Source organism: Squalius cephalus, assembly GCF_949319135.1.
Source record: "Squalius cephalus genome assembly, chromosome: 10".
Taxonomy (NCBI): domain Eukaryota; kingdom Metazoa; phylum Chordata; class Actinopteri; order Cypriniformes; family Leuciscidae; genus Squalius; species Squalius cephalus.
Window position 1 is genome coordinate 35668002 of NC_137131.1, and position 27484 is coordinate 35695485.

At 38.5% G+C, this 27484-nt stretch overlaps 1 protein-coding gene across 4 annotated transcripts in view; it reads left to right on the top strand.

The window, feature by feature from the left end:
• Positions 1 to 27484, top strand: part of dock9b (dedicator of cytokinesis 9b) — an 87451-nt gene that overhangs the window by 14630 nt on the left and 45337 nt on the right. The window contains exons 2-6 of one of the 4 annotated variants that reach the window (XM_079882629.1): positions 10502 to 10609; positions 15601 to 15717; positions 19929 to 20018; positions 24950 to 25032; positions 26746 to 26815. In XM_079882629.1, the coding sequence (XP_079738755.1) occupies positions 10502 to 10609; positions 15601 to 15717; positions 19929 to 20018; positions 24950 to 25032; positions 26746 to 26815 (468 nt within the window). Of the gene's footprint in view, positions 1 to 5314; positions 5559 to 10246; positions 10610 to 15600; positions 15718 to 19928; positions 20019 to 24949; positions 25033 to 26745; positions 26816 to 27484 lie in introns of those variants that run through there. The other 3 variants (XM_079882626.1, XM_079882628.1, XM_079882627.1) reach the window with 3 other exon arrangements.

Here is a 27484-nt window from a genome sequence, read left to right on the forward strand (position 1 = left end):
TTTTTTATTTTTAGTGGCAATACATACATATTTTGGTGATGTTTGAGGTTTATTATGTAATAAGTAATGGTTTATGAGCAGTGTAATGTTTTAGAAATGCAGTTTGTCCTAACCAAAGGGACAAAAGTGCCAAAAGGGGTTTTAGTGCCAAATGTACTTCCTCTAGTAAGAGACTTTATTTTTTAATTATTGATTTATGCATAATGAAGTAAGAATAGTCAGTCTAAAATGTGTTTCTTTTTCAATCACCCATAGAATAATTTGACTAATGACTAATAAATCTTAACTGGGAAAGAAATGTGTTCTTCTAATTAGCATTTGTGTGTTATTTCTGGCCATTAGAAGTCAGATTCTCCATTCTTTCTCCTGTCCAGTCCTCATTCTACACAGTATAGGTTCAGAGAGGGCCTGGTCCTTGCATGCTCCATTTCCACATGAGGAACAATGCTTACACTGTCCTGTGTTCTGATTAGCACTGTGCTGGATCTGTGTTAGCGATGTGTGAGCATTGCCAGTGTCTGTGGCCGAACTTAAGCCAAACTCCAGCCGTGTGAGAAACTCTCTTTGTCCTGATGTAACCTCGCTGTATGTGAACCATGATGTTGAATAAAAGCCCTGCTGTCTGTGTATGCCACTAGCGTCATCGAAGGGAATTGTAAGAATCTGTCAATATTCTGTTACGTAAAACAAAAGTATCATATATCATATTAGCTCTGTTGCTAAAATCATGCTAAAAATAATATATTTTTAGATTTATCCAGTCAATGTGCATGCACATTTTACATACGCTCTTGCAAAAAGCTGATAGAGCCTTGTAACTGGTGCAACTTCAACAGCTGCCATATAGAGTGCTGCAAGGATAATGTTTTTTTTTTTTTTTTGCTGAAAAATTTAGCATTTTAGCACTTCTAGTTGCATAGTCTCAAAGTCAATATGTATGTCCCAAAAAAATCGTACTCGAAATTAAATGACACCGATGAGTATTATTATGAGATTTACTTACTGAGAGATATAGAAGCATTTGATCTGTTGGTATTTGGTAGGCTATATCAATACAATTAAAAGCAGCATATATTTTTATGAAAGCATTTTTTTGTGCCTGTAGATGGCAGAAGAGCCTAAACATGGCACAGGAAGTTTTCTGACTATCGACTGTCTGAAAAGTATTGATCTGAGCTAATAGTGTGCTGACGTTTCTCAGCTTTCTAATCATTAATGTATACTTTTAACATTCTGTTCTCTTTCCTCTCTTTCTCTCGCTATACCCTTTCCTGTGTCTTTCTTTTTCTCTCCTATGAAACACCTGCTGTTTAATTATTCAAGTTGTAAGCGAATTTTCTCATTTTTTCCCCAGCACCAATTATTTCCATATGCTTACTCACTGTTGTATGGATTTGTTTTTAGTGATGTTGTGAGCTTTGTCGTGTGTGTGTGTGTGTGTGTGTGTGTGTGCAAGAATGGGTTTTCAGCCTCATATAATATTGTCCAGTGCTGAGTATTGCAATACTATCTCTATGGCAACCACACATTACATCATAGTTTTGCAATGAATCACCTAGACCATCAGGCCTCTGACGTCAGTAACCCTATGGCCAGGTCCAGCTCAGAAATGAAATCCAGACGCAGACCAAAACAATATGCACAAAACGTGCCCTCAAGGAGCAAAAATGAAGCAAATAAACTTCAGGCTCCAAGTAACAAATGTTAGAAAGAGACTTTCATACGAGCTGACTGGACTCACATGAAAGCAGAACAGCTCACACTTTAATGAATGGAGTTTGAAAACATCACATAAAAATGTGTTTAAAACTAAAGCTAGCAAACTTGATTTTATTTTGTTTCTGTCATATCTCATGAGATTTATTTTTGCCAGTTTTTAAATTATAGTTTGTGTGTCTGGTAATTATATCATGCTTATGAATGTTAAACTAGATTTTTTTTCCATGCACAACTTGTTGCAACAACGACGGTGTTGTGGTTGGTTGTCAGGCCATTTCTAGATGGTTGCTAGGGTGCTCTGGGTGGTTGCATACTTGTCCAATCAGAAAAGCCCACCTACGTATGTCTCTATAATATTCTTTAAGAAGTCTTCTTTGTCCACTTTTTGAATATATGTAGCATACACATTAGCTATGTTTAATACTTATGATTAGGGGTCTATTCAAATCTAACTTTTAAAAGGATAGGACACACAACATTGAAAATTCTCTCATCATTTATTCACTCTCATGCCATCCCAGATGCAAATGACTTTTCGCGTCACTTCTTGTGTCACACTTCACAACATCCTAACGTCATGCTTCACAACGTGAAATCGACCCTCTCATGAACGCGAGTACAACAGTTGGCTGGTTTATAATTAAACAATTTTAAAATATTAGTATTTTATTTTGCACACACCTATTGTTTTGCTTCAGAAGATATTGATTCATCAACTGGAGTTGTATGGATTGCTGTCATGATGACTGTGTGTGCTTTTTATAGCATCATTTGTGCATCCATTCACTGAACACATTTTTTACATGTACATCTGGGATGGCATGAGGGTTAGTAAATGATGAGAGAATTTTCATTTCTGGATGGACTGTTCATTTTAGGCCTTTAGATACTTGCTTTTGATTATGAAATACATGGCGACACATTCTGAAATGCAATGAGTGAAAAGTAAGTCGATCTTGCATCACTAGAAGCTAAAAACTGAATGCAAGTACAACCATTGACAAAGCGCTCACGTCTGCATTCGCGCACATGAATGAAGTACGTTGTATGTATGTTAAAGTATGAGCAAAAGTAAAATGATGTGTTACTTCAGCAAGGACCACTACATACTCTGAAATTTCTTTTCACATGCATTTGCTGGGAAATGGAAACAAAATTGTTATACAGCATTTTATTTTAACCAACTTAATTCTTAAAGAAAAGGATGTGTAGGGTATTGGTTTTATTTTAATTAAACACACTCTTAATGAATATTTTAATGAATGAGGAGTTTTTCATGTGTGAGAGAATGAAAGACAAAAAGTTATCAAAGTGTGCATGCTTTTGATCTTCTCTTTGTCTGATATGCTGTCATGAATGTGTGTGTGTGTGTGTGTGTGTGTGTGAGCAGGATAGAGCGTTTGAAGCTGTGCAGTCACTGCAGTGAAGTGTCTGTACTGAAAATATCCCTTTCTTTCTGTTCATTAGGCTTATCATTCTCTTTGGTCAAAAGAGGCCCTTGTAAAGAATGTTAACCCACATTGCAAGAAGTCAGAGATCCATCTTTATGTTCTCAAAAGTAGTAGATTGTGTTTGATGTTTCATACAGAAGGACATGGAGAGTCTATAGGTTTATAATGAGTGGGGAAAAGTTACAACGGCCCCAAAAAGTTTATTTTATTTTATTTTATTTTATTTTATTTTGTGGACTTCATACATCCAGTAAAAATGGCCTTGGAATCTTGTAAAAAGGTGTAGTTCTTAGCTTAAGGCATTCTACCTAACCTGTGAAATAATCTATTTTACTTGAATTAAATCAGTTAATGTTCATGATACCACATGAAGTACTTAATGTTACGTGACAAAACAATTCTTATAGTCTGAGAAAATCTCTAGCATCAGTTTGAAGATGACACTCGGTTTAATCCCCCCCACCACCCCACCCCCCTCCCCCCCCCCCCTAATGCTTAATTGTCCAAATACATAACTCAAACCAACTTACAACTGGGAGGAGTACATATGATAAAATCAAGGGGCGTTTCTGTGACTAAAGGTTGAATTCTAGATGTAGCGTTGGAGTACATGCCAAATTGTTACACAAAAGCAAAAAAAAAAATAGACATCTGATTGGTGGAGGCCCTTGACCAGCACCAATCAGTGATCATGTCACTGCATCAGCACTGAAGCGTGAGCTGTAGGCTTTGATAAATCTGCTCTAAATGTAATGCCAAACTAATGTCTACTGATCCGAAGCAGGGTTAAGTCAGTCTTAACACAGACGAGCACTTAACATTTACACAACATACAAGAATTTATTAATATTTAAAGCCATGTTGCTGTTAGATAGAAATACTTTTTGCTTACAGTTATGGATACATACACTTGACACAAATTATGTACCGGCTATGATGTCAGATATGCTCATATGTGGTCACACACGTCACCCCCATTCTTCAGGTCTTTCTTCAGCATGTCATCCCTGATATGTCTGAGTCATTTACTCTAAAAAGTAGGTGACTGTGTCAGCGCCCAATTAAATATTAACACAGAGGGGCTTTTCTGCACTTTCAGCTATTGAAATCTTTAGTTACAACCTTTATGTGTGTTCGATAGACTAATAATCAGTTTGAATTTTTTTTTTTTTACTGATATACGTTCAATCTGTTTTTGATCTTGATAATTTTCCTAATCGATTACTATCAATTAGTTTTTGCAGCTCTACATTACAGCACAGTGTGTTCAATGGAAAAAAGTGTTACAATTTTAAAATTGTACTTATTACTTATTTTTGTAATTGTTATATTTAAAGCATATTTTTATTTTGTGATTATTTACTTTATTAGTGTGTGCAAAAGCACATTCAAACATTAAAATAATTGATATTGATATCTATCTTAAAATATTTCTCAATTTCTAGTGCTAAGTAGTTGTAACAATTATTTCCTTGAATACCCTACATTAAATAGGATGCTCTTATGTTCAAACCATAGACTGTAAAAAAACATCTCTGTAACATGCGCTCATGTTTGCGTGTGTGTTAGCGTTAGCGCATGAATGAAGCTGTGCTGCGAGATATGGGTCAGAAATCACAGAGAGCAATGTTAAAAGGAGAATGGGGGGGGGGGGGGGGCTGTAGAGGAAGCACAGAGAGTGAGATACAGAGAGAAAGAGAGAGAGAAATAGATCAGCATCTCCAGGCAGAGACGAGAAGTCGACGCCCAGCACTGATTCCAGAAGCAGCTCATCACTCACTCCCTCATTCTCTTCCGTCAATCCTCAGCATTCCTCTCCCTCATGTCCTAGATTCAATGGAGCACTTTCCTCCTGAGGAACGTGTCATCGTAACATGTCCCAGGGCGGTTTTTGCTAAAACACACTTTTAGGAAGCTGGCAACTTAGAATCTCCCTCATTTGAATGGATGAAGTCAGTCTGCTGTCATCCTTGAGGAGGAGGCTTGCTCCCATCCCTTCTGCTCTTATCCTGGTTCAAAGCGGATGATGGAGTGATGTGTCTCAGGACAGAGTGGTTTGTGTTGGGGCTGGATATCTGAGAACTGGGTTAGTTCTGGCTGGGCTTCGGACCTGTGTCTTTTAGCAAGACTTTAGCGGACGGACTTGTGTCTTTTAGCAGAATCAGCCACATCTGATCTGCTCACAGAAGTGTGTGTATGTTTCTGGGAACGGGTGCGATGGGTTGCACTGCGAGTGTGATCCTGTTTGAGGGACTGCGGCGTGTGTTGCACAGGAACTGTGGATATGTGTGTAAACCGGAGCTGGAGGCAGCAGAGCCAGCGGAGGAAGAAGACACATTCAGCCGCAGAGAATCGCTGGCAATCACACCACCAGCAGCTGCATCATCGGTAATGTGTGTGTGTGTGTGTTGTGTGTGCTTTTTGTAATTTTAATAGTCTTAATTTGTGCTGTAGACTTTATATAACTGGTTATATCAGAGATTTCATGTTTCATGTTCCTCATGAATTGTGTAAGGGAGAGTTACGGGCTTTCCCTTTAACAGTATTATTCAGCACTCTCTGAAGTAGCAGTTTGCTGAGCAGAAGGTTTCTTCAAGTGTGTGTGGGTGTGTGTGTATGGAAGTGTGCCTGTGGGTTAATGAATTATGTATCACTCTGAAAGTCGTGTAGTGGTTATAAAGCATGTCCGGACGTAATTTTTTTTTTATTTGATTTTTTTTAAATACATTTATAACGTCAATTATTATTTATTTTTTTTGCTTTGTCATTATGGTGTATGGAGTGCAGATTACTTTTTTCCACATTATTTTAAAGCAGTTTAACATAAGGCTGCAACATAAAAGGTAAAAAAATAAAAAAAACTGAAGGGGTACAAATACCTCCACAAGACTCTCTCTCTCTATATATATAGAGGATATTTCCCTGAGTCTCCTATCTACTCTGGTCCCGCCCAGCTCCAAGTCTCCTGCATCTTCATTGGTTGCGTCCAGCTCCAAGTCTCCTGTGTCTCCGATGATAACACCCAGCCTCCCTCTCCCACCTTCTCTACCCAGGACAGCCAGTCCTTCGGCCCTGCCTCCGCTGGTTCCCTTCAGTCCCTCGGCTCCCCCTTTGTTTACTCCACTCTGCTGCGTGGATCTGCCTTGGGTCTTCCGGTCTCCAGCTCTGCCTTGGCAAGGGGATCCCATCACTCCATCTCGGCCCGTCGACCAGTCAGCTTCACCTTGGCTCCTCCCTCCTTCGGCTCCACCTGGGATGGTTGTCCTTACGGCTCCACCGGGCTCCCTCGTCCCTCGTCAGTCGTCGCTCTGCCTGCACCATGGACTTCCGGGCCTTTTGGCTACACTTTGTCCCTCCACCCTTTTGGCTCTTTTGGGCTCCGCCTTCCCTTCGGCTCCAGCTTGGTCCTCAGTCCCTACGGCTCAGTCCTCTGGCATCCTGGCTCCACCTCGGACGCTCGTCGCTGCAGTTCCGCCTGGGCCTCCAGATCCATCAGTGTTGCTTATTCTCATCGGCTCTTCATCTTCGCCTGGATCTTTACCTCCATCGGCTCCGTCTCAGTCTGTCGTCCACCTGCCAAGTATCCATCATGGCTCCTCCCTCCCTCGACTCCGCCTTGGACCTTCGTCCTGGCTGTGCTCTGGGTCCCCACCTGGCTGTTCCTGCTCTCATCTCCTCCCTTGCTCCTCCCACCGTCACCTGGTTTCTCCTGCCGTCATTTCCTCCTGCATCCTACCTGGTGCCAGCCCCTCGTCCTCCTCCAAAGCCCCACTCCCTCCCTCCTCAGTTGGTCTCTTATTGGTGCAAGGACGTTGGGGGAGCTACTGTTACGATCTCAGTCTGTTTAGTTTCACTGGGTTTAGGTATTGTTTTCCCTGATCCTATTTTGTCTGTGTTCCTGGTCGTTATTCATTTCCATGGTTTCTAATTCATCACGCACCTGTTTCTGTTCCAATTAATTACCTTACTCTGTATTTAAGCCATTGCATTAGTTTCTCTCAGTTCAGTCTTGTTTATGTTAAAGTGTAGTTGCCTTGTTGATTTTCTCCTGCGTATTCTCCTGGTTTATTAAAAAGACTTTTGGAATTCATACTGATTTGTGCGTGCTAATCTACACATTACTATGTTAAACTGCTTTTTTTCACATTAATCTAAACTCCATTCATACAGGTATATAGATACAATAACATAAAAAAGTTTTGAAAACTTTATCATGCTTATCATCATATTATTAGATTTTTTACAGTTTGGAAAACTGTAATATTTTGAAATATTATCACAATTTAAAATAGCTGTTTTAATATATATATATATATATATATATATATATATATATATATATATATATATATATATATATGTATAACATATATTAAAATGTAATTTATTCCTGTGATGCCAAAGCTGATTTTTTTTTTTTATTCCATTCTTCAGTGTGATCCTTCAAAAATCATTTTAATATGCTGATTTGGTAAAAGAAACATTTATTATTATCAATGTTGAAAACAGATGCTGCTTAATATTTTTGTGGAATTTGTGATCATTTTTCTAGGATTATTTGATGAATAGAAAGTTGAAAAGAACAACATTTAGTGGAAATAGAAATGTTCTGTTTGAATTTAAAAGTCTTTACTGCCACTTTTGTGTATTGTAAATGTAAGCATTGGAGTCATTCCTAAATGGATGCAGCAGTGGCCAGTGATGTATTTCTTGCTGTCTGGCACGTATAGACTGTAACTGGCAGTAAGTGTGGCTCTGCAACACAGATGAGAAGGAGATGTGGGCTATGAAGCTGAAACAACTTATCTGAAGCATGTGCTCCTCAGCAAGAACATGACACCAAGTGCCACATAATCTTATCATAATACAGCGACAACATGGCAGTTTTACAGACAGACAAACAGAATGTGAACAGAACAGCACCACATTTGCACACATTGATTCTGAGTGACCCATCTGCTCACTAATAGGACTGCATGTAACCGAGGCTTGATCACAGGTTAAACTTTCCTCATACTGTGGAAACACAATCGACTTTTCCATGATCTATGATAGTTCTGTGAGCCTCTCTACTGGGATCATATATCACACATGCTTTCAATCGGACGTGCTCAGCTCATCTCTAGATAATATGCTGCTCTCCACGGCTTATGCTTTCACTGAAAGGTGCGTATAACTCCATAAAATGCTCTCATCACTGTCAGCTGTTACACAGCACCAGCTGGCTGAAGTCCAGGCCCAGCTGTGAGTCTCCCACTGTGGATGGGTGTATACAGTATGATCAGGGTTTCTGGATGTATTTTTTTTTTCAGTCAGTGGTCCCCGCCCTGGCTTCCTGCCCTGACCCCCTTTGGGAATCTTCCCAATTATTGCATCAAAGTGGGATTATGCAACTCTCCCAAGCTAATGCCGTAACTCAAGGGTGTGGGGAATGCAGTGCGTACGTATGTGTGTAGGTTTTTGTTTTGTTTCATGTGTTTGATTGCAGTTGTACAGACAAGATGTTATTGATTAATGCATAGAAACACAATGACATAGTCACATTATTTTTGGGGTCTGCTAGAATACATTTACATGATTTAAAGTTTAAAAAGACATTATTTTTTATCATATTGTACATTGCTACAGCACCTCTTTTCACTCTCTGCCTGAAACGCTCTGTTTTGGCTGGCCACAGTCTGTTGTGATTGCTTAGAGCATGGCTGTGTTCGAAATCGCCCCCTATTATGGGTATTCTCTAGCTGTTGAGTGTATTGTGGTGAATTGTGGAATTCAATGAGTGCACTAAATAATGTCCACTATGGTTTCAGACACCAGTAGCAATGGCTATCCCCTCAAATAATGCCCTATTTAAGGCTAATAGGGGGAAATTTCGGACACAGGCCATGTGTCAGAAATGTAACAGCTATTACCATAATCAGGTTTTAGCTCCAGACAATGTTGTCTGTATTTGAAGTACTATAATTCCTTTCCTGTGCCTTTGTTTATGGATTTTTGAAGAATCGTTTCCTTGGTTGGAGTTTAGTTTACCTGAGTTCACGAAAAGACTGAGATCCTAAGTTCCTGTTTTTGTTATGCTGTGATGCTTACCCTTGTGATCCTCATCGCGATTGGTGTATCACTTACCACATTTCTGTGTAGGCTACTATTGCTTGATATCCTGCCCTTCCTAAGGATGACTTTTGACCCCTGAGAGGTGACTACAGAAAGTATATGTGTGTATTGCTGAGTAGTATGCAGTTCCGAATTCAGGGTATTGTGTTTTTGTACATATGTGCTCTTGCCGAGTTTCTGAATATGAATGAATGTTAATCATACTCCATGTCGGACTGTCGTCTGACCTTTTCTGAGTGCTGGACTGGTGCAGATAAGCGGATCTGTAATTGTGTGTTTTATCCTGCTGTGTGAATATACTTTGAAGGAAATGAGTTGTTTATAATATGAGACCATTTTTTCTTATGAAGTTCTATTAAAGAAACAGATGGATGCAGGGTGATATTTTGTGTTTTCACAGAGATCAAGATAACAAAATAAATAGATCTTGTGTTGTTTTTGTGGCTTTTAGTCCATTTCTGTTCGTTTTGGGGTTATATGCAGTATGCTAATGTACTCTGTAGAGTACTACTTACTACTTTTAGTAAATATACACATTTAAATCTTACAGTTTTCTCTTTAAGGAAAATGTAAATGTAATCGTAAAAGATGCTATACGGTAAAAACCTGTTAAATAGTTAATAGTAAGTTTCCTTGCTCTGTATATGGTGAAAACTGTAATAGATCTAATATTTTTGTCTCTTTTATTTGAGACTTTTTGTCTCTTTATTTGTTCTATTCCAAGTTCACTCATGGGCTTTGGGTGTTGCTCTCTGACAGGTGAAACAGACAATTAAGACCTCTGTTTCATAGCAGAGGGAGGACAGATGAGCACGACAACACAATAGTGGACATGGACATACACACACACACACACTCCCCCATACCAGAACAGCTGTGTGAAGGAGTGGTCTTTGCTTCCCACAGGGAAAAGAGAGAGTGAGAGAATGAGAGAGAGAGAGGGAGGGAGGGCCTGAACTGATAGAAGAAAACACTCTTGAGAACTCCACATGGTAAAGTTCAGAAACAGAGAAGAGTGGAAGAACATAAAGAGAGACTCAGCCTGGGAGAGAGAAGCAGAGAACGGAGAATACCCTCAGGCTGTTGCAGAGCTCTAGTGTTAGTTTGCCTCTCAATCCTGTGTGAGACAGAGCCTGTTTTTTTTAATTCTGCGAGTGAAGTTGATTTGAGCTCAGTTTTTCTGGAGGGAACTTTTCTGGGGGTTGTGGATCATGCAGGGCAGGGCTGGACGAGCCGCCCGTAAAGATGCAGTGTGTGAAACACCTCAGCAGGGCAGGAGTCTGGGGGAGATGGAGGTAGAGGGGGAAACAGCAGCGCCCGTAGGGGTAAGTCTCTTATGTGACCATTTAAAGCACAAGGAACATCTAAGTCTTGTACTTCTGTGGTCGGTTAGTCTAGTTTTAGAAGTTAGTCATCTTAATATTTTCCTTTAGTACTGATCATAACTTTTTTATTACAGTTACAGAAAAAAGTAGATTGGTCTAATCTGAATCCAAAAAGTAAAACTGATTACCCCTTGACTAACTGCTAGTTGGTCAGACTTCGTAGGACATACTGTAACATAGTGGCTATGCAACTGTACAATACACTGTACTAGAACAGAGCGAATTTTGCAGAATTCCAGGTCACATTTCACCCCCAAATTACAAGAAAACAAAAAAAAAGCAAGGAATTATATTTTAAATAAGGAAAGTTAAATTAGATGATTTAAGATCTTCATTATTAATTTATTTCCATTATTTCTAATGTACTGTATTCTGACTAAATACTGTATTGTTGACAATTTATTTTAGAGTTGGTTATTAATTCCCATTATTCTAAAGGGAAAAAAACAACAACAAATACTGTAATACAATGTCTTTTATTTAAACCTGCATTAGGAAAAATAAATGATAGCATCATGTTTAAATGCTTAAATGCTAAATTTAGTAATTTTATAAATATAATAAATATATAATAATAATTTTTTTGTGGTATGATGATGGGAATTTGGGTAGGAAAATGTACTTAATTATTAAGTTGATTAAAATAATGTATAAAAAGCTTCATTTTCTTAATGCACACTGTTGTTTTCTTATGGTGTGATTTTTGAGTTGTTGCACCTGTGTTGGCGTGCCACACTCCCTCTTTACTGGCCTGTAGTGTTGCTCAGATCAGCTCGCAAAGTTTCGCTTCAAAAACTTTTGCTGATTTATTGATTTGCAGAATGAAGTTGTGTGTGTTTGTCTGTGTCTATATACAATAGTGTGTGCTCATGTGTCTGTGGCAAATCAGAGCAATAGTACAAGGATTTACAGCCCAGTTAAACAGCGAGGGCCGTCTGCTTCTACCTTAAGATCCTCCTTCGGCCCGAAGGGAGGGAGACAGTTTAATGAGATTCCCTTTCCCCTCCTCTTCCCTTGCAGTTCCAGCTTGACATTTGACACAACACATTTCTGCAGTCCTGCACACATAAACATGTGTGTTTGTCAAATGAGTGTGCCAGAAGTTTGTCAGGATGTTCTTCACAAAGAAGCATCAGCTTCTTCCAAATGCTGTGTGTGTGTGTGTGTAAAAGAGTGTGCGAGTGTTTAAATGTCCGTGCCTAGCCTTGGCAAGTTCCTAATTAGTATCATATTGTATTTATTAGTAGGTGTTTGTGTTGGCTGTGCTGAGTGACCTGTGGGAATTGAGGTTGGCATTCAGACTGGCACATTGGCTGCTTGTGTTGCCAGAATATTGATTCTTTTTTAAAGCCATAGAAAGTGTCAGACTAAAACACTCCATTCTGAATGATGAAAACATGACAATTCACAGAGCACATTCAGATTTTTAGTCTTGGCTACAGTAAATACACATCAAACAAATGTCTAATGTTCACCTAACTAGAGATTATGAGTTGACTGATTGTTAGAACAGACCTGATAGATTGTTTGTGATATGTATGTGATGTGATGTTTAACAGGCTTCTGTAATGCGCTTTATATGAATTTATGGAAGCAACGTAATAGTGTAGTTCCAGCGCATTCCTCAGCAGGGAGTCCCCATCAACGCACGCGATAAATGGATTACGGCCAAGAAATCCTCCACACACACACACACACACTTTCATGCCACATGCACACAGCTGTCTGCCACAACTATGAGTGTTCAAACAATAAAGTGAGCAGACAATGCAATGAACAAAAAAAAAAGTACCAGTAGACAATCAAGTGACATTCATTAAAAACAGGGAAAAACCATCAGTCAAAAATGAGAACATTCTTTTCAGCCAAACTCTACAATGACATGGAAAATTTCCTGTTCATGAGATTAAATGATGGAATCTCAGATTTTTCCTTCTCAGAAAAAGTAGACAGCAGAGTTAAAAAAAAGAATGAAAACAGCTACCGGTATGTTGTCAACAATGTCACAAATTATGCTCTGATTTATCAAGATACCAATGTTTGCAGCAGAATTTTTAATTTAATTCATTCAAGAAATAATTTTTTTTTTTTTTAAATCCTGTGGTTTTACTGTGTGTGTGTGTGTGTGTGTGTGTGTGTTGGACAGGAAATATTTCTCCCCAGAGGTTTCCATCTTTATATCTTAGCCAGTTAGTGCCTGAATCAGAGTTCTGCCGTCCCGTGCTGAAGCGATGATGTCACAATGGACATTGTAACAGAGACCTGTTCACCCGTCTTTATTGGGTGATGTAGACTGTTGGCGCGGATCATAGCGTGGATTATGGGAAGCAGTGTGTGAACTGCCTGGTACAGTTCAACACAATACTCATTCACAACTCTCTCTTACTCACTAACACACAGAACAGAGTATATGTTCACAAAGACATTTGTGTTTGCCTTTGGTTCCTGTTGATGTTGTCACATCACACGTATATGGTATTTTGAAATTTTGTACCACATTTATTAAGTATCGTATCACATTAAAGGATTATACGCTAGAGGATAATGCACCAGATTTTACATGACAAACAGAATGATGGGATGATGTAGTGATACATCAAATTTAACTTGATCTTTTGAGATTCATTTACATTAATGAATTCCAGGTTCAATTTTATGTGACAGTGTCATTTTACAAAAATTTCCTAATTTCCTTTCTACCCTAAGGAGAAGTGGTTAAGAGAATAAATAGATGGATGTTGGTTATTTTCTCATAATTGTTTTGGAGACATTACCTCCCTTGCCTCCTCGAAGAAAACGCTTGTACTGTAAACCCTCTTTGAAAGTGTACATCAGGAGAAAATGTTCGAAAATTGTACATGACTCCGTTAATGTCCTGACTGAATTCAGCAGAATGTTTCTGGTAACACACCAGACCGGTGTGAGGATCTGCACTCACTAAGCGAACGCAAATATTATGACCCTTCCATAAACCTGTGTCACAGTGCTTTAAGTGGCTCAAAAGAGGTGCCGGTACTCTAATTTTTTTTTTTTTTTTTTGCTGACTCCCCTCCTCCCCTGAGGTAACTATGGAAGCTTGTTTCCGCCACTGAATAATAAATAAATAATAATAATTGCGACTTGTTATCTCACAATTCTGACTTTTTTTCTCACAATTGCGATATATCAAGTCAGAATTGTGACTTTTTTTCTCATAATTGCGAGATAAGAAGTCAGAATTGTGAGAAATAAAGTCGCAATTATGAGATATAAAGTCGCAATTGCGAGATATAAAGTCGCAATTCTGAGAAATAAAGGCGCAATTGGGATATATAAAGTCAGAATTGCATGATATAAAGTCGCAAAATGTGTGTTATAAAGTCAGAATTGTGAGATATAAACTATTCTGAGAAAGAAAAAAAAAGTCAGTCTTTTTTTCCCTTAGAATTTGACTAGCTTTATAGATAGTTTATATCTCACATTTTTTTCACACTTTATAAGACGCAGTGTTGTATAAATTACTAGACAGCAATACTTGAGTAAAAGTACAAGTACTAGAAAAAGACTTTGGTAGAAGTGAAAGTTACCTTTTAGAATATTACTTAAGTAAAAGTCTTAAAGTACCTGATATTGAATGTACTTATAATTGAAGTAAAAGTATTTTTTATTTATTTTTTTATTTTATTTTTTAAAAGCAACAGTTAGAACTTTGATTGTGAACTTTATTGTGGCTTTATTGTGGGAGGGGTGGGGGGTGTTGGGATGTACAAAATAATCTTTTTCTTAATCTAATTTGGATAAATATTAGGTACACAAGATAGGCATTCATTTTTCTCAAGAAAAAAAATCTCACCTAATGATGTAAACATACAGAGAGCCCTATCAGCTGGTAGTATTATTTAAGGTTAAAAATAATTCAAATTAACTATAATGCATTTTTTTATCCTAATAACAACTTTATTTAATGATATGTAAAAAAATATAATAAATATGTAATATAGTACACATATTTAGCAAAAAACTCTCTATAGCTGTGTTTTTCTAGCCAACTCACGTGCTATAGCCTATATTATGGTCATCAAATGGCTTTCCTGAGGTAAATATTATGTGACAATTGTTCTCCAGCTGCTTTACTGACCCTTTCCGCGGTTGAAAAACACTGATTGATCGATATTATGTAGGCTGAATATACATTTCGGTAAGTTGTACTGTTTCTTTTAACATTGTGTTCATTCGTGTTAATAGAGATGATCGGTTCACGTGCGCTAGGGATCTGTCATGTCACATTTACAAGCGCCAAAACGGTATTTATTGTTTGAATCTCGTTATAAAAATGACAGAATCTGAGAGCTGGGATTTTGTTTTATATCATAACTAACCTGCTCTGTCTCCGTGTCCTCTTTGCTTCGCGATTTTTCTGTGCGTGAGAAAATGGATGTGTTGTGAGAGCGTGTGAAAAGTGTCAATTGCGTGCATGTGTCTCAGGGACGGTGAATGCGTGAGAGTTGGCGGGTGGTCGTTTACGATAACGGGAGGTCCTCTCGTGCTTCCATGGCGGTTTCAGTTGTGCTTCCTCCTCCTTTGTCATGGCAACAAACAACCATTATGCTGAAATAGAGCGCGCGCCGTGCATTGTGAAGGGCGCTCTGAAAAGCGGCAGCGCCGCCAGAGGATTAAAACAGATGTGCAAATGAGCGTACCGGTACGCTAAAACCACGTTCTGGGCGCACGGAGAGGTGGCGGTACGCTCAAGAGCTATATTTGGAAGTGGCGGTACTGAGTACCGGCGCGTACCGGCCCACTTAAAGCACTGCTGTGTCATTGATATAGCCATTCATGGTTTATTTAAAGTCTTGATTTCATTATGTTGATTTGAAGTCCTGAACATTTTATTTGTTCCATCTAATTTGCTCCTGTTGAACTTCTGCGCGTGTCTGTGTGTTTGTCTCCAGGTAAAACCAAAAGTGATCGAGCCGTTGGAATATGAGAGCGTACTTGTCCAGAGGAAAACTCAGATCCTCAGTGATGTCCTCAGAGACATGCTGCAGTTTCCTATTGATGACTTTCAGGTAAGAACGTCTGTTTATCTACCGTACACATCCAACCCATCAGTATCCATTCCTAAATTGTTCTTCTTTCCATTTTTCCCTGCTAGAGACTCATGTAAAGTTTCATTTCTGTCAGTATTTTTTGTTCTCTTCTTATCTGAAATGCTGTGATTTCCTCTGAAATGTTATTTTTCAGCATTCTGAGAGCTAAGTGATGAGTAACCTGTGCAGATGTTAGATTTCGCAGTCTCTCAGTGGTGTGTCTTGAGTTTGTTTTCTCATTAGTCATACATCTCTGTTCTTTCTGTGTTCACGAGGGCCTACTTTTCCATCACAATCATAATTTAACCTTCAAATAGCATTACAGTAGCATTGTCTCAGGGGATTTTTCAATCTGCGCCTGCTTCTCTGAATGGAAACATCTACTTGTTTTCCTTTAGAAATGGGTGTGTATGCGAGAGATCATTGTTATGGTATTTGGCTTGTGGGGGGAACAAAAGTGTGTTCTGCAAACAACTGCAAATGCAGCTAGCTGAAACCAAACAATTATAATTCAATTTTAAGATTAGTGTTACGAAATTAGACCATAAATCTAATTATAAGTTATAAACCTAATCTCAAATCCAAAATCTAATATTTTTGTGAAGCCAAAGCAGAAGCATCCTATGTTATGACTGGCATTCAATTTATTTGTATGTGACATACAGTATATGTGATCACATTCAACCTAAAACATAAACCTAACACGCGCACAAACTTCTCTGCATTTTTATTAAACCATTTTTCTTTTGGTGACCATTACAACCACCCCTAAGTAAAAATCTTTAGTATTTTTTAATTACAAAATGTTTTACATTATATTTTATACATTAGCTTGTAGCTCTTCCCAAATTATACTGCATACACCAGAGTTTAATAGTTCCCGTCTGTACATTTTTGGCCTTAGATGCTGCCTGAGGCTCCACTGCCAGAAACAACAATGCGTAACACACACACACTCACGCTGCCATACAATGCAGTGTTTATGAATATGGTTAATAATAGTAACCAATATTATGATACATTGAAAGCATAGTTTGATTATTTATGTTTTCCCAGTTCGTATTAGAGGCACCACAAGCGTAGAAGCTGGTTATAATGAATGCAGCGCTTCATGTAAAACCTATGGCTGTACAGCTATGGGCAATATAGCTTCATCTTCAATGTTGGTTTCACATCAGGCCTCAGGCTCTATGAACACAAAGGCAATCACATGTTTGCTGGAGTATGAATGCAGACTGAGACAACGTGTCCTAGAAAGACACATCTGAGCCTCTGTATAATGATAAAGCCAGAGACATGACCGGAACTCCAACTGTATATATGCTAGTTATTTTAAATCGTCTCTGGTTACTGATGTAACCTATGTTCTCTAGGGAACGAGACACTGCGTAGCTTTAAGACGCAGTGGGAACGCCCTCTGGGTGTGCCGATTGTCTGAAGCCCTTATAGAATCACGCCAATTCATTGGCTGATGGCGCGGGCGCCGCCCCGACGCTCTTACATCGTCACATTATACAGGCGCGCGCGCCATCTGCTCCTCAGATTTCTCTGCCGAAAAAGAAGCTTGTCGGCAGCACGAGGAGCTTGGCAGCGAACGCAGCGTCTCGTTCCCTATTCAGTACATCAGTAACCAGAGACGTTCTCTTTCATAGGTTCACTCAACGCTGCGTAGCTTTAAGACGCAGTGGGAACTAAATACCAAACTCGCCAAGCTAATACGCTGCCGTAACTAGTACAGTGACCAGATAACTCACACGACTGGTTCAAGCAGATAAAATTTGGGAACCTGGAGTCATGTCGAGATCCAAACTCAGGCCAGTCGATAGCGAGCTTCTCCGTAGCGCGCGAAAGCATGTCCATAAGCTCAGTGTAAAGCCGCTTGTCCACCAGCGTCTCGATTTCTGACGCGACGCCAAAGCCCATTCATTTCCTATGGAACTACGTCAGGCAGCAAAAACGCCCCCGCAAAGCATGATGGGATGCGTCGCGTCGATTTGGTCAACAGCGGCGCTGCAAAAAAGTATCTCGGTGGATACTTTATGCAAATGAGAGCGTCAAAACGCGGGGCAGCAGCCAATGGAAACTCGGCGGCGAGAATTTGTGTATGGGCGTTGCTATGGTTTCATATTTAAAGTACAGCCTGAAGTACTGCTGAAACCGGTCATCATCCAGTCGCAGCTCCTGGACGAGACGGTGATATTCTCCACTCTGCTGCCGGCCAAGTTAAAGCAGGCCCGAATTCCTCGGAGTCGGAAGCTGCAGTATAAATTACATCTTCCAGCCCAAAAGAAACCGTCTCGCGTGCTCCCGGGCTGGGGCATAAATAATCATGTGCGAACTCGACTGGCATGCCACGTGCGTGCTCGGGAGAGGGAGGGAGAGAAAGGGCGAGGCCCGTCTGCTCATACTCCACATCCTCAAACTCTACATCCGAACCCCAAGTCGCGGATCCTCGAGAGGCCTCGGCGGACTCGGGAGCGCGACGGGGGGAAACTAATGACTCGCGAGCCTAGAGCGGAGGGTTTTGAGAAGCAGATTGTCACAGAATTTACATTTAGACGATCCTAAAACAGCCTCACGCGCATGCGAAAAACCCAAACACTTAACGCACTTACTGTGAGGGTCGTCGCTCGCAATGAAGCGAGCACATGACGGAGAGCAACGACGATATTCCATTGCACTTCACCGTAAGGAGAACAGTGTTCCACTTATTCCAGTCGCTGAAGTGCAGAAGACAACGAAAGCAGTTGTAATCCGAATTTTCGGGCTCAGAAAAACCGAAAGCGAAGGGCATGAAATGGCCGCTTTGTGAAGGCAGAGAAATCTGAGGAGCAGATGGCGCGCGCGCCTGTATAATGTGACCACGTAGCGTCGGGGCGGCGCCCGCGCCATCAGCCAATGAATTGCCGTGATTCTATAAGGGCTTCAGACAATCGGCACACCCAGAGGGCGTTCCCACTGTGTCTTAAAGCTACGAAGCGTTGAGTGAACCTATGAAAGAGAACAGTCCATGTCCACACAAAAATGATATTTTTGACCAACAAAAAATGTTACAGCCAAATTTATTGGTTTTTCTCAAATTATTTTTATGGTTTGGTTCAAATCTTAAATTTTGATTTAATACTAATCATTCAAAAACACAAAACAATACAAAAACATTCATACAAATAAAAAAGATAATTCATTATGAAGACCATACTTAATATATTCTTTAGACATAATATCAATATAATCAATATAATCTCTTTAGACAGAAGCTAAAGTGTTACTTAATGTAAGTCAATATAATAATTGATAGGCTTTTTACAACTTAATTTCTGTATTAAAGAAAAATAGCTATAGTAAAAAAAGTTTTATATGTTTCCTGGTTTTGTGTTTCTTGTTTTTGCTATTTGAACTTTTATTTTGAAGTGTATCTTCTCTTCCCATCGTTCCCAGTGTTCACGTCCAATTTTTTTTATTTCCTGCTTTTCTTTACCCTTGTATGTTGCCATAGTGATTGATTACCCCCACCTCTTCCTAGTTAGCCTGTCGTTATCTTGTGTGTTCATACCCCAGTGTTTCATGTTTAACTCCGCTTCGCGTCGTGACCGCATTACCACCTCGGGTGTGCATTATTTTTCTAATAATTCAACGGCCTGTCGTCAATTATTCCTTACTAAATAAACACTATGTTTATTGTGATGTCTTTTTAAAATATGCGTTAAATTTTCTGTTATGTACTAACAACCCCCCCCCCCCCCCCAAAAAAATAAAAATACGAAAAAAAAAAAAAACCCAGAAACCTGTATTAAAAACTACAATAATTTCTGCAGTCTGTAAAGCTAGCCAGTTGTGCACATCAATATTCCTGGTGTTAAGCGAAAATCCTATTCAAACACTTTTTTTGTTTTAATTTTTTCTGTGGCGGAGGATTATTTGCTTTTAGACAAACTGATCAAAATAGGTATAAACACGGAAACAATGATTTTTTTTTAAATAAATGAAGGTCGTTTAACTTTTTTCAGCGTGCCAAAATCCTCTAAGTCCATTGTTAAGATTAAAACCTCTCTTTTGTTTGTAGTCCAACATGATTAATTGTATTGCTGCAAGAAATGGCCAGATTTATATTTGACAGATCTTTCTTTATGCGTGTCCGTGTGCTTGTCTTTATTTAATATCTGAAAACGTTTGCACATGTTTCTGCATAGATCTCCATTTTGAAGCGTCAGGGCAGAACACTGTACTCTTCAGTTCCAGATGGGGCAGAAAAGAGAGCCAGCAGCCTGCTAGTCCAGGAGGTAAGAGCTCAACATAAACTCATACATCAGAGCAAAATAAGAGGATGAATTAATCAATTGCATTCTGAAATCGTTGTTTATTTGCACATTGACTGTATTGTTTTAGCGCGATTAAGAAATTATACAAATCATGTTGCAAACCCTCCCAAAACTTAGTTAAACGCTATTTGTATGCTGCTACTTACATTCCACTGTTCAAAGGTGAGTTCTGAGAGGATGCATTAGAATAGCACAATCACTTTACACTTTACTGAGACTTCATCACCCAATGAACCTGAATCATCTCTTAAACATGCACTTGACCACGTGTCTGGACATATGCCCGGTTACGGTTCTCTTCTCTTGCAGTTGATCATCGTTTGATGAAATACTGCTGTCGAGATCAAAAATGCTCACAAACATCTTGCTTTCTACAGGCGGGAATAGTTCAAAGTCAGCTGTGTTAGGAAAATAGCGCTGAGCTTTGAAAATAAGGTGGAATCTAAGCCTAATGCTAAGCATAATTTACATTAAAGGAGACATGTTTTATCTTCTAAGAATAATCATGACTTAATTGAACTATTTAAGTGCATTTAGAGTCTGGTTAACCTGAATAGCAGTTTAAGGCAAGACACTACAGGCAAAACCAGTTTTTTCATGCACTGGTCAATTTTGAGATTTTGGGCTATTTGGCTTTCCATAATGTGTTGTTTCAGACTAGTGGAAAGAAAACATCTAAAATATACTTTATTACCGTTTCATTTAAAAAATATCTTTAAAGGCCATTTTCTCAATTTTAGTTTTTTCTCGTGCACGCAAGCTAGAAATCTCCACTTAGCACTTACATAGACCAAACTTTACAGTTTTATTCCCTTCCATATTCTCATGTTTATTTACAGAGGGGTTATTCATATATAATTTGACTGATTTTACACTACATTCCTAAAAACATGGTGAACATTTATTTTTTCTTCTGCCTGAGTGATAAATAGAGTTCTGCCATGACACATCTCAGAGTGTTTGGCATGGTAATGGATATGACAATGTTGATATGTTTAGTCTTGACAGAATAGATCTGCTACGCTGCTGCAGAGCAAGAACAGGATTTGCTACTGCAAATACATTCACAGCACACTGCTGTGAGCAAGTAAGACTGCTGATGCACAATATAGCATACATGAATTACCCGTAGCAGATCTATACAGGTGGAGCTGGGGGAGGTGGAGGGTTTCTGAAAGCATGCTGATACTAGAGGTGGGCAGATCGATCTGAAGTATCGATACTATCGATACTGACGTGGTATCGAAAAGGATCGATCCGAACATAAAAATATCGATCCAAATGTGTGTTTTTTACCAGTCATTTTTATTAATTTATCACGCAATTCAGTGCGTAAAATAAGCTTCTAAGTGAAAAAAATAAGCGAATGTTAGCAGATAATTGTGTAGGAGAACTTTTTCTCCTAGTCATTTGGATACAAGACGAAACCAATCAATCACAGAAAGCGTTCGATGCTGGTGCTTCGCTGAGCTCACAGGACCAGTGTGTTTGGGAAACGAAGCCTTGCTTAGATGACAGATAAACAATCGGGAGTTATTTCGCAATAAACAAACCAAAAGTGTACATAACGTTTCAAAATGTTGACGTCAGTAAGATTTTTTAATGAAATTAATATTTTTATTCAACAAGGATCGATGCATTAAATTGATCAAAAGTGACAGTCAAGGGTTTTTCACTGTTAAAAAAATCTACTTCATATAAATGCTGTTCTTTCAACTTTGTTCATCAAATAATGTTGCATAAAATGTATCATGGTTTCCACAAAAATATGAAACTGTTTTCAACATTAATAATAATAAGAAATGTTTCCTGACCAGCAAATCAGCATATTAAAATGAAATATCATCATGACTGGAGTAATGATGCCGAAAATTCAGCTTTGATCACATGAATAAATTAGTTTACTATGGCATAGAAAACAGATTGCCTATGTTAAATTGTAATATTACAGTTTTTACTGTATTTTTGATAAAATAAATGCAGAAGAGAATTAAAAATCTTACAGACCCCAAACTTTTGAACAGTAGGCTAGTGAACAAAAGTGCATTTACTATAATTAGGGTAGTTTTGTAAAAGTCACTGACTAATTACAGGCGAGTTGAGAGCACAAATCACAAAATATTTAGTAGTCATGAAAACATATTCAGATTTAGCATATTAATGATGCATTCACCTCATAAATCATGACACACTGCTCTAGCACAGGAAAGTGCATACAAGTTCAAGTGCATGCTTTTAAAATGAAAAAGTATTGGTATCGGTATCGATATCGGCGATACTGGCCCTGTATTTACTTGGTATCGGATCGATACCGAAATTTGCAGTATCGCCCACCTCTAGCTGATACTGCTACAGAAAAGGCTGACCAGTATTTAAAGGTTGAGCAGCGAGGTTATTGGCTACTGATACAGCAGGAACCAATCAGCTGTGCCCTATAGAGAATGATGTGATTGCAAGCAGATTGAGTTAAGGACCAATCAGCCTGCGCCATCTAGAGTTTCATGACAGAACTTTGTATGTATAAAAAAAAAACCTGTAAAAGCTTTGACTCTTAAATGTCAACAAAATGACATTAGAAATTTGAACCTGGTTTTATTTAATGTTCAGGTTTCTGTTCTGGAAATGTATGCAAATGAGTGCATACTGTATGTATTTAGATAATGCCTCATTTGCATATTTAGAACACTTAAAATATTTGCATTTCTTAATGCAATCAATCAATGGGGAAGTTTGGTGATTTCTGTTAATGTGATATCTGTTAATCTGATATCTGTCTCTTTTTTTTTTTTTACATATTCACCTGTGGTGTCTTGCTTTAAGCCAGTGGTTCCCAAATCTGGTCCTAGGGAGCAGTGAACACTATGTAGAGACTCTGTCAATCGGAATGGAGCTCAGTTCATGGAGCGTTCTTTTCACAAGGTGATGATTTGATCCGGCCTGGGACCTGAATTGGGAACCACTGCCATAAGCCCTCATATGCAATACACAACATCTTTACCTTAGGCTATTAATACTCATATTGGAAGGACTAAGACTTTAGATACAACTAAAGCCAGAGAGATTTATCCACCTTATAACTTAAGAGCTGGTGCGACCATTTGTTGCTTGATATTGCAAACTAGTATTTCTCATGATATTATTTGAATGTATTGTAATTATAAACACTGGGTTGTAGCGCAAATATTTTACAGTTTACTGCACTTCATTATTCTTTAAGTTATTTACTCATTTGAATTGAAAATCTCGCACATTCACAGAAAATAGCTTACTTCTGTATTGCGAAATAAGGTTAATAGAATAGGAATTGTCATTGAATAAAATGGTGAAACAGGACAAAACAGATTCCGAGAGGTTCCTCAAGCCAATTTATGGTGCATCTTCAATAATTCTTCTATGTGCATTTGTGTTAGAAAAACCGTACTTGTGTGTGAGGTCTGGGTCAAGGCTAGGTTTGTGTGGATATCACAGGCACTGGGCGTCGACAGCAAAGAGCGTAAAATGATACTTCCTCCCACTAAAAGCTCAGTGACATCATCAAGGGCAGCTGGGCCAGAGCCAGGCAGTTTTCCAGCTTTTCACAAATCAAAACATCTGCCTCGACCATTAGTCAAGCGCACATGTCCGCTGTACACTCCAAACAACATTCATTCTGTAGGATTGCTGTGGTAAACTTGCAAACATGTTCTTGAAGACATAAAATATGTTTAATTGAAACATTGAGTAAACATTTGTCATTTTGTTTTGTAAGAGTTGTAACTAAATCTGATCCACAGATCTGCCCAATAACTTTTTTTTTTTTAATCAGTTTTGCTTTGTAATGAAATAAGTCATCAGTGCTGGTGGTTTAGTTGTCTCAATGCTTTTTGTTTTAGTACAAAAAACAACAGCTTAAATATACCAAATTATAGTCAAGCATCACTATTACTAGTAATGTTAAACATTACTTGTCCCATTTGTGCTATGCAGTAACATAGCCACTTACATTGAGTTGTATGTAATATATTGCGGCCCCCTCATTTTAAGATGGGACCCCCCAAAAATAAAATTCTGTCTACGCCACTGGTGCAACAATGAACATAAATGATGACTCAGATTTGCCTGGCCAGCAATAAAATGTGGAAAAAAACATCCTATTATCGCCTAGAACACCCTATCAACCGCACAACAACACTCAAAAACCCTGCATGGGTATCACTCACCTTTTGTCCAGATAATATAAAAAACCTTGTTCTTATTTACAGTTTATCTATTTTTATTATTATATGTATCGATATTTTTATTTTATTGTATTTCTATTTTACCCTAAAGGAAAAAGAAAAGTTACAGATGTAGTACAGAGACGTTTAGTTTAGAATCAACACTTGAATGCTTACTGTAGTTCCGAATGGTCTTAAATTGACTTTGTCAACTCATCTACTCTCTCACTCACTTCCTCTTTCTCTGCATTAATTGGATTTAAAATAAGAGTGAGAAAGCCGTTTTGGGTTTTAGAGGCTTTTAGTTTCATCTTATCCCTTTAAGAACTGCTGAGGACTAAATGATTGCCTTGCCAACAAAGCAAATAGAATTGAATCTTCTGTAATGTAATGCCCTGAGGATATATTAGTGTCTGTTTATGGTGCGGTGTGGTGACAGCTTTACCAGTGATTAGTACAGGGATACAGGCAGTGCCGTCCAGTGAGGAAATTATTTTCTAAAAAGCTGTTGCCACAGATTGCTATGGAAAACATGATACTTATTAGATTACGGGAAAAGTATTAGCTTTTTGGGGATTTAGGGTCTTTACGTGTGTGTGTGTGTGTACGTGCGTGCTGGTATGTGTTTATTTGCTTTCCATATGCCAGAGGACACAGACATGTTTTTATTTTTTTTCTCTTTTATTTTTTTTCTAGTGCATCAAGACCTACAACTCCGATTGGCATGTGGTGAACTACAAATACGAGGATTATTCTGGAGACTTCCGCCAACTTCCAAAGTAAGGACCATAAGACTGATCGAAAGAACAAGAAAAGAGGTGGAAAGTAACAGAGATCGCTATTTGAAGCACAGCTGGTCTTTATTGAAACATCATATCTATTGTTAGCTGCCTTTGTAGGTAGGGTTTTAAGGTATTATATTCAATATCCTGACGTGTAGGCTGTTCTAAAAAGTAGGCATCATAAAAATAAAACAAATTCAGTGCCATAAGAGGTATTAGTCACATTATTAACAACATTAGTTGACAGACTAAGTGACATACTGTACATTTCAGTGCTTTTAAAACATTACATTTCAAGCACTTTTTAGCTTTTTCCAAAAGGTTTATGTATAAAGTAATTTGGTTTGTAAAGACTCCAGTTATTCTTATGTATATGGTATATGGTATTTTCCTTATTAAATAATAATTGCATACAAGTAGTTTTCTACATTCCAAAATATCATTCTGAAAAAAAAAGCACATCAACTTTCTATTATACACCCCAGTTTTTTTTTATTAATATAGATTTCTAAATCCTTTTAAAATAATCTCAAGTAAGAACACTAGGGTTTTCCACTCCAAAAATTCAGCTTTCACAGGTATGAATCTTTCTAAAACATGCATAATGCTTTGCGACAAGCTTTCTTTTTATTTTACAGATAATTCAAGTTCAAATTAGTATTATTACATTTTACTTACAACTGCTCTGCATGTGTTATTTACTATGTTTAAAATAAATAGTGTTATATTTCCGCCATTATATCAGCCATCAGCCACCCTCCACTTTAGGACATCGGCATCGGCCTATAGAAAACCTACAGGTCAACCACTATTTAGAGGACAACTGCCAGTGCTTAAAGTCGACAGCAAGGCAGCTCACTCGTTTTTGGAAGAGCGCCAATGAGTCATTGTTTATGTTTGTGAAAGAGAGAGAGATGCTGTTTTACACACTCATTTTTATCAGTGTCCTCATCCTGTCCTGCCCCAGTGTTGACAGCGAGGTCTCGTCCTGAGCTAATTCTGGAAAGTGCCGTTCTTCACACAACAACAACCCATCAGCAGCTCTTTTCCTATTTCCTCCTCACTTTTACTTTCTCTTTCTCTTTCTTTTTGTCATTCAGCACATAAATACTCTACCTGTTTCAGGACAAGGCAGCAACCAAACGCCAGACAAGTGTGTGTTATCCACTGATGTCACTTCCTGTCTCAACTAACAGATAGAACAATTGTTATAGCGGTCCATAACTGGCAAATCACATTGTGGAGATCAGGAGCCAGCCAGTGTCTGGCATTTGGCAAAAGGTCGCAGAGGAAGCAGGAGGGATGATGGTGATGGAAGAGACGGAGATAATGTGTGCTGTGTTTGTGAAGCTTCAACATCATCATCATCATCATTACGATCTCATGCCTTCATGATAATTCTGCTAATGCAGTTTGCTTGAGAACACGAGCACATGTGCACATTCTGCATCAGCTGTGTGAAGGATAAGAGCAACTGTGTCCTTGAGTTATAAGTGCTGAACCTTTTTGTCAAATGTCCAGTATGTGGTATAGTCAATGATGCTTCAAATCGTTTAGCTTGTTGAGATTTTTTCACCAAGCAACCACATTGCGACACGCTAACATTGCGACACATTAGCAACACTCTGGCAACCACCCTCAATACTCTTTCGTTGTGGTGGTGACTTTTGCACAGGCAGAAAATGTGAATGTAATTTTTTTTTTTTTCAGTAAAGTTCCTCGGCCAGAGAAGCTAGCGAGTCACGTGTTTGAGGTGGACGAGGATGCAGATAAGGAGGAGGTAAGGGAAAATTACATATGATTCTGCATTGTGATTTTTTTTTTTTTTACTGTGTCTATAAGTGAGTGTTTCATCAACTCTGACCACTTTTTTTAATGTTACCGGGGTACCAGTCCATTGGGCCAAAAGAGCCCTTAAAGGCACAATATGTAAGATTTTTGGATTAAAATATCCAAAAACCACTAGAGCAATGTTATATATTTTGTTGACTTGTGTACTTACATTATTCCAAATGTTTTCAAGAATGTTTAAATCTAGAGAAATAAGCTATTTTAACCAGGACACAGACCGTGTCCCTGCGTCGCCTATCAATGACATTATATCCGCGTTACCCTCAATTTCCGGTTTTATTCTGTAGAAACCAAGGAAACACCAAAGACGCCTTAATATATTATGTTTTATTAGACAGGTGAGCAACTGTTTGATTACATTCATTGACAGAAATGAATCATTGTTATTCAGCTTAACACAGTTAGTCTTATTGTTTAAATCTCATTTTCTTGATTTACCGCGAGTACCGTGTTTTAATACCTAATATTGTTCTAGCTCATTGCAGTGTGTAACAAGTGTCTCATAGTAGCAGCAGTAGCAAATGCACAGAGTAGCATTATAACATAACTTTCAACACACTCAGATGTATGTATCTAAACTGTTGCCCAACATATATGA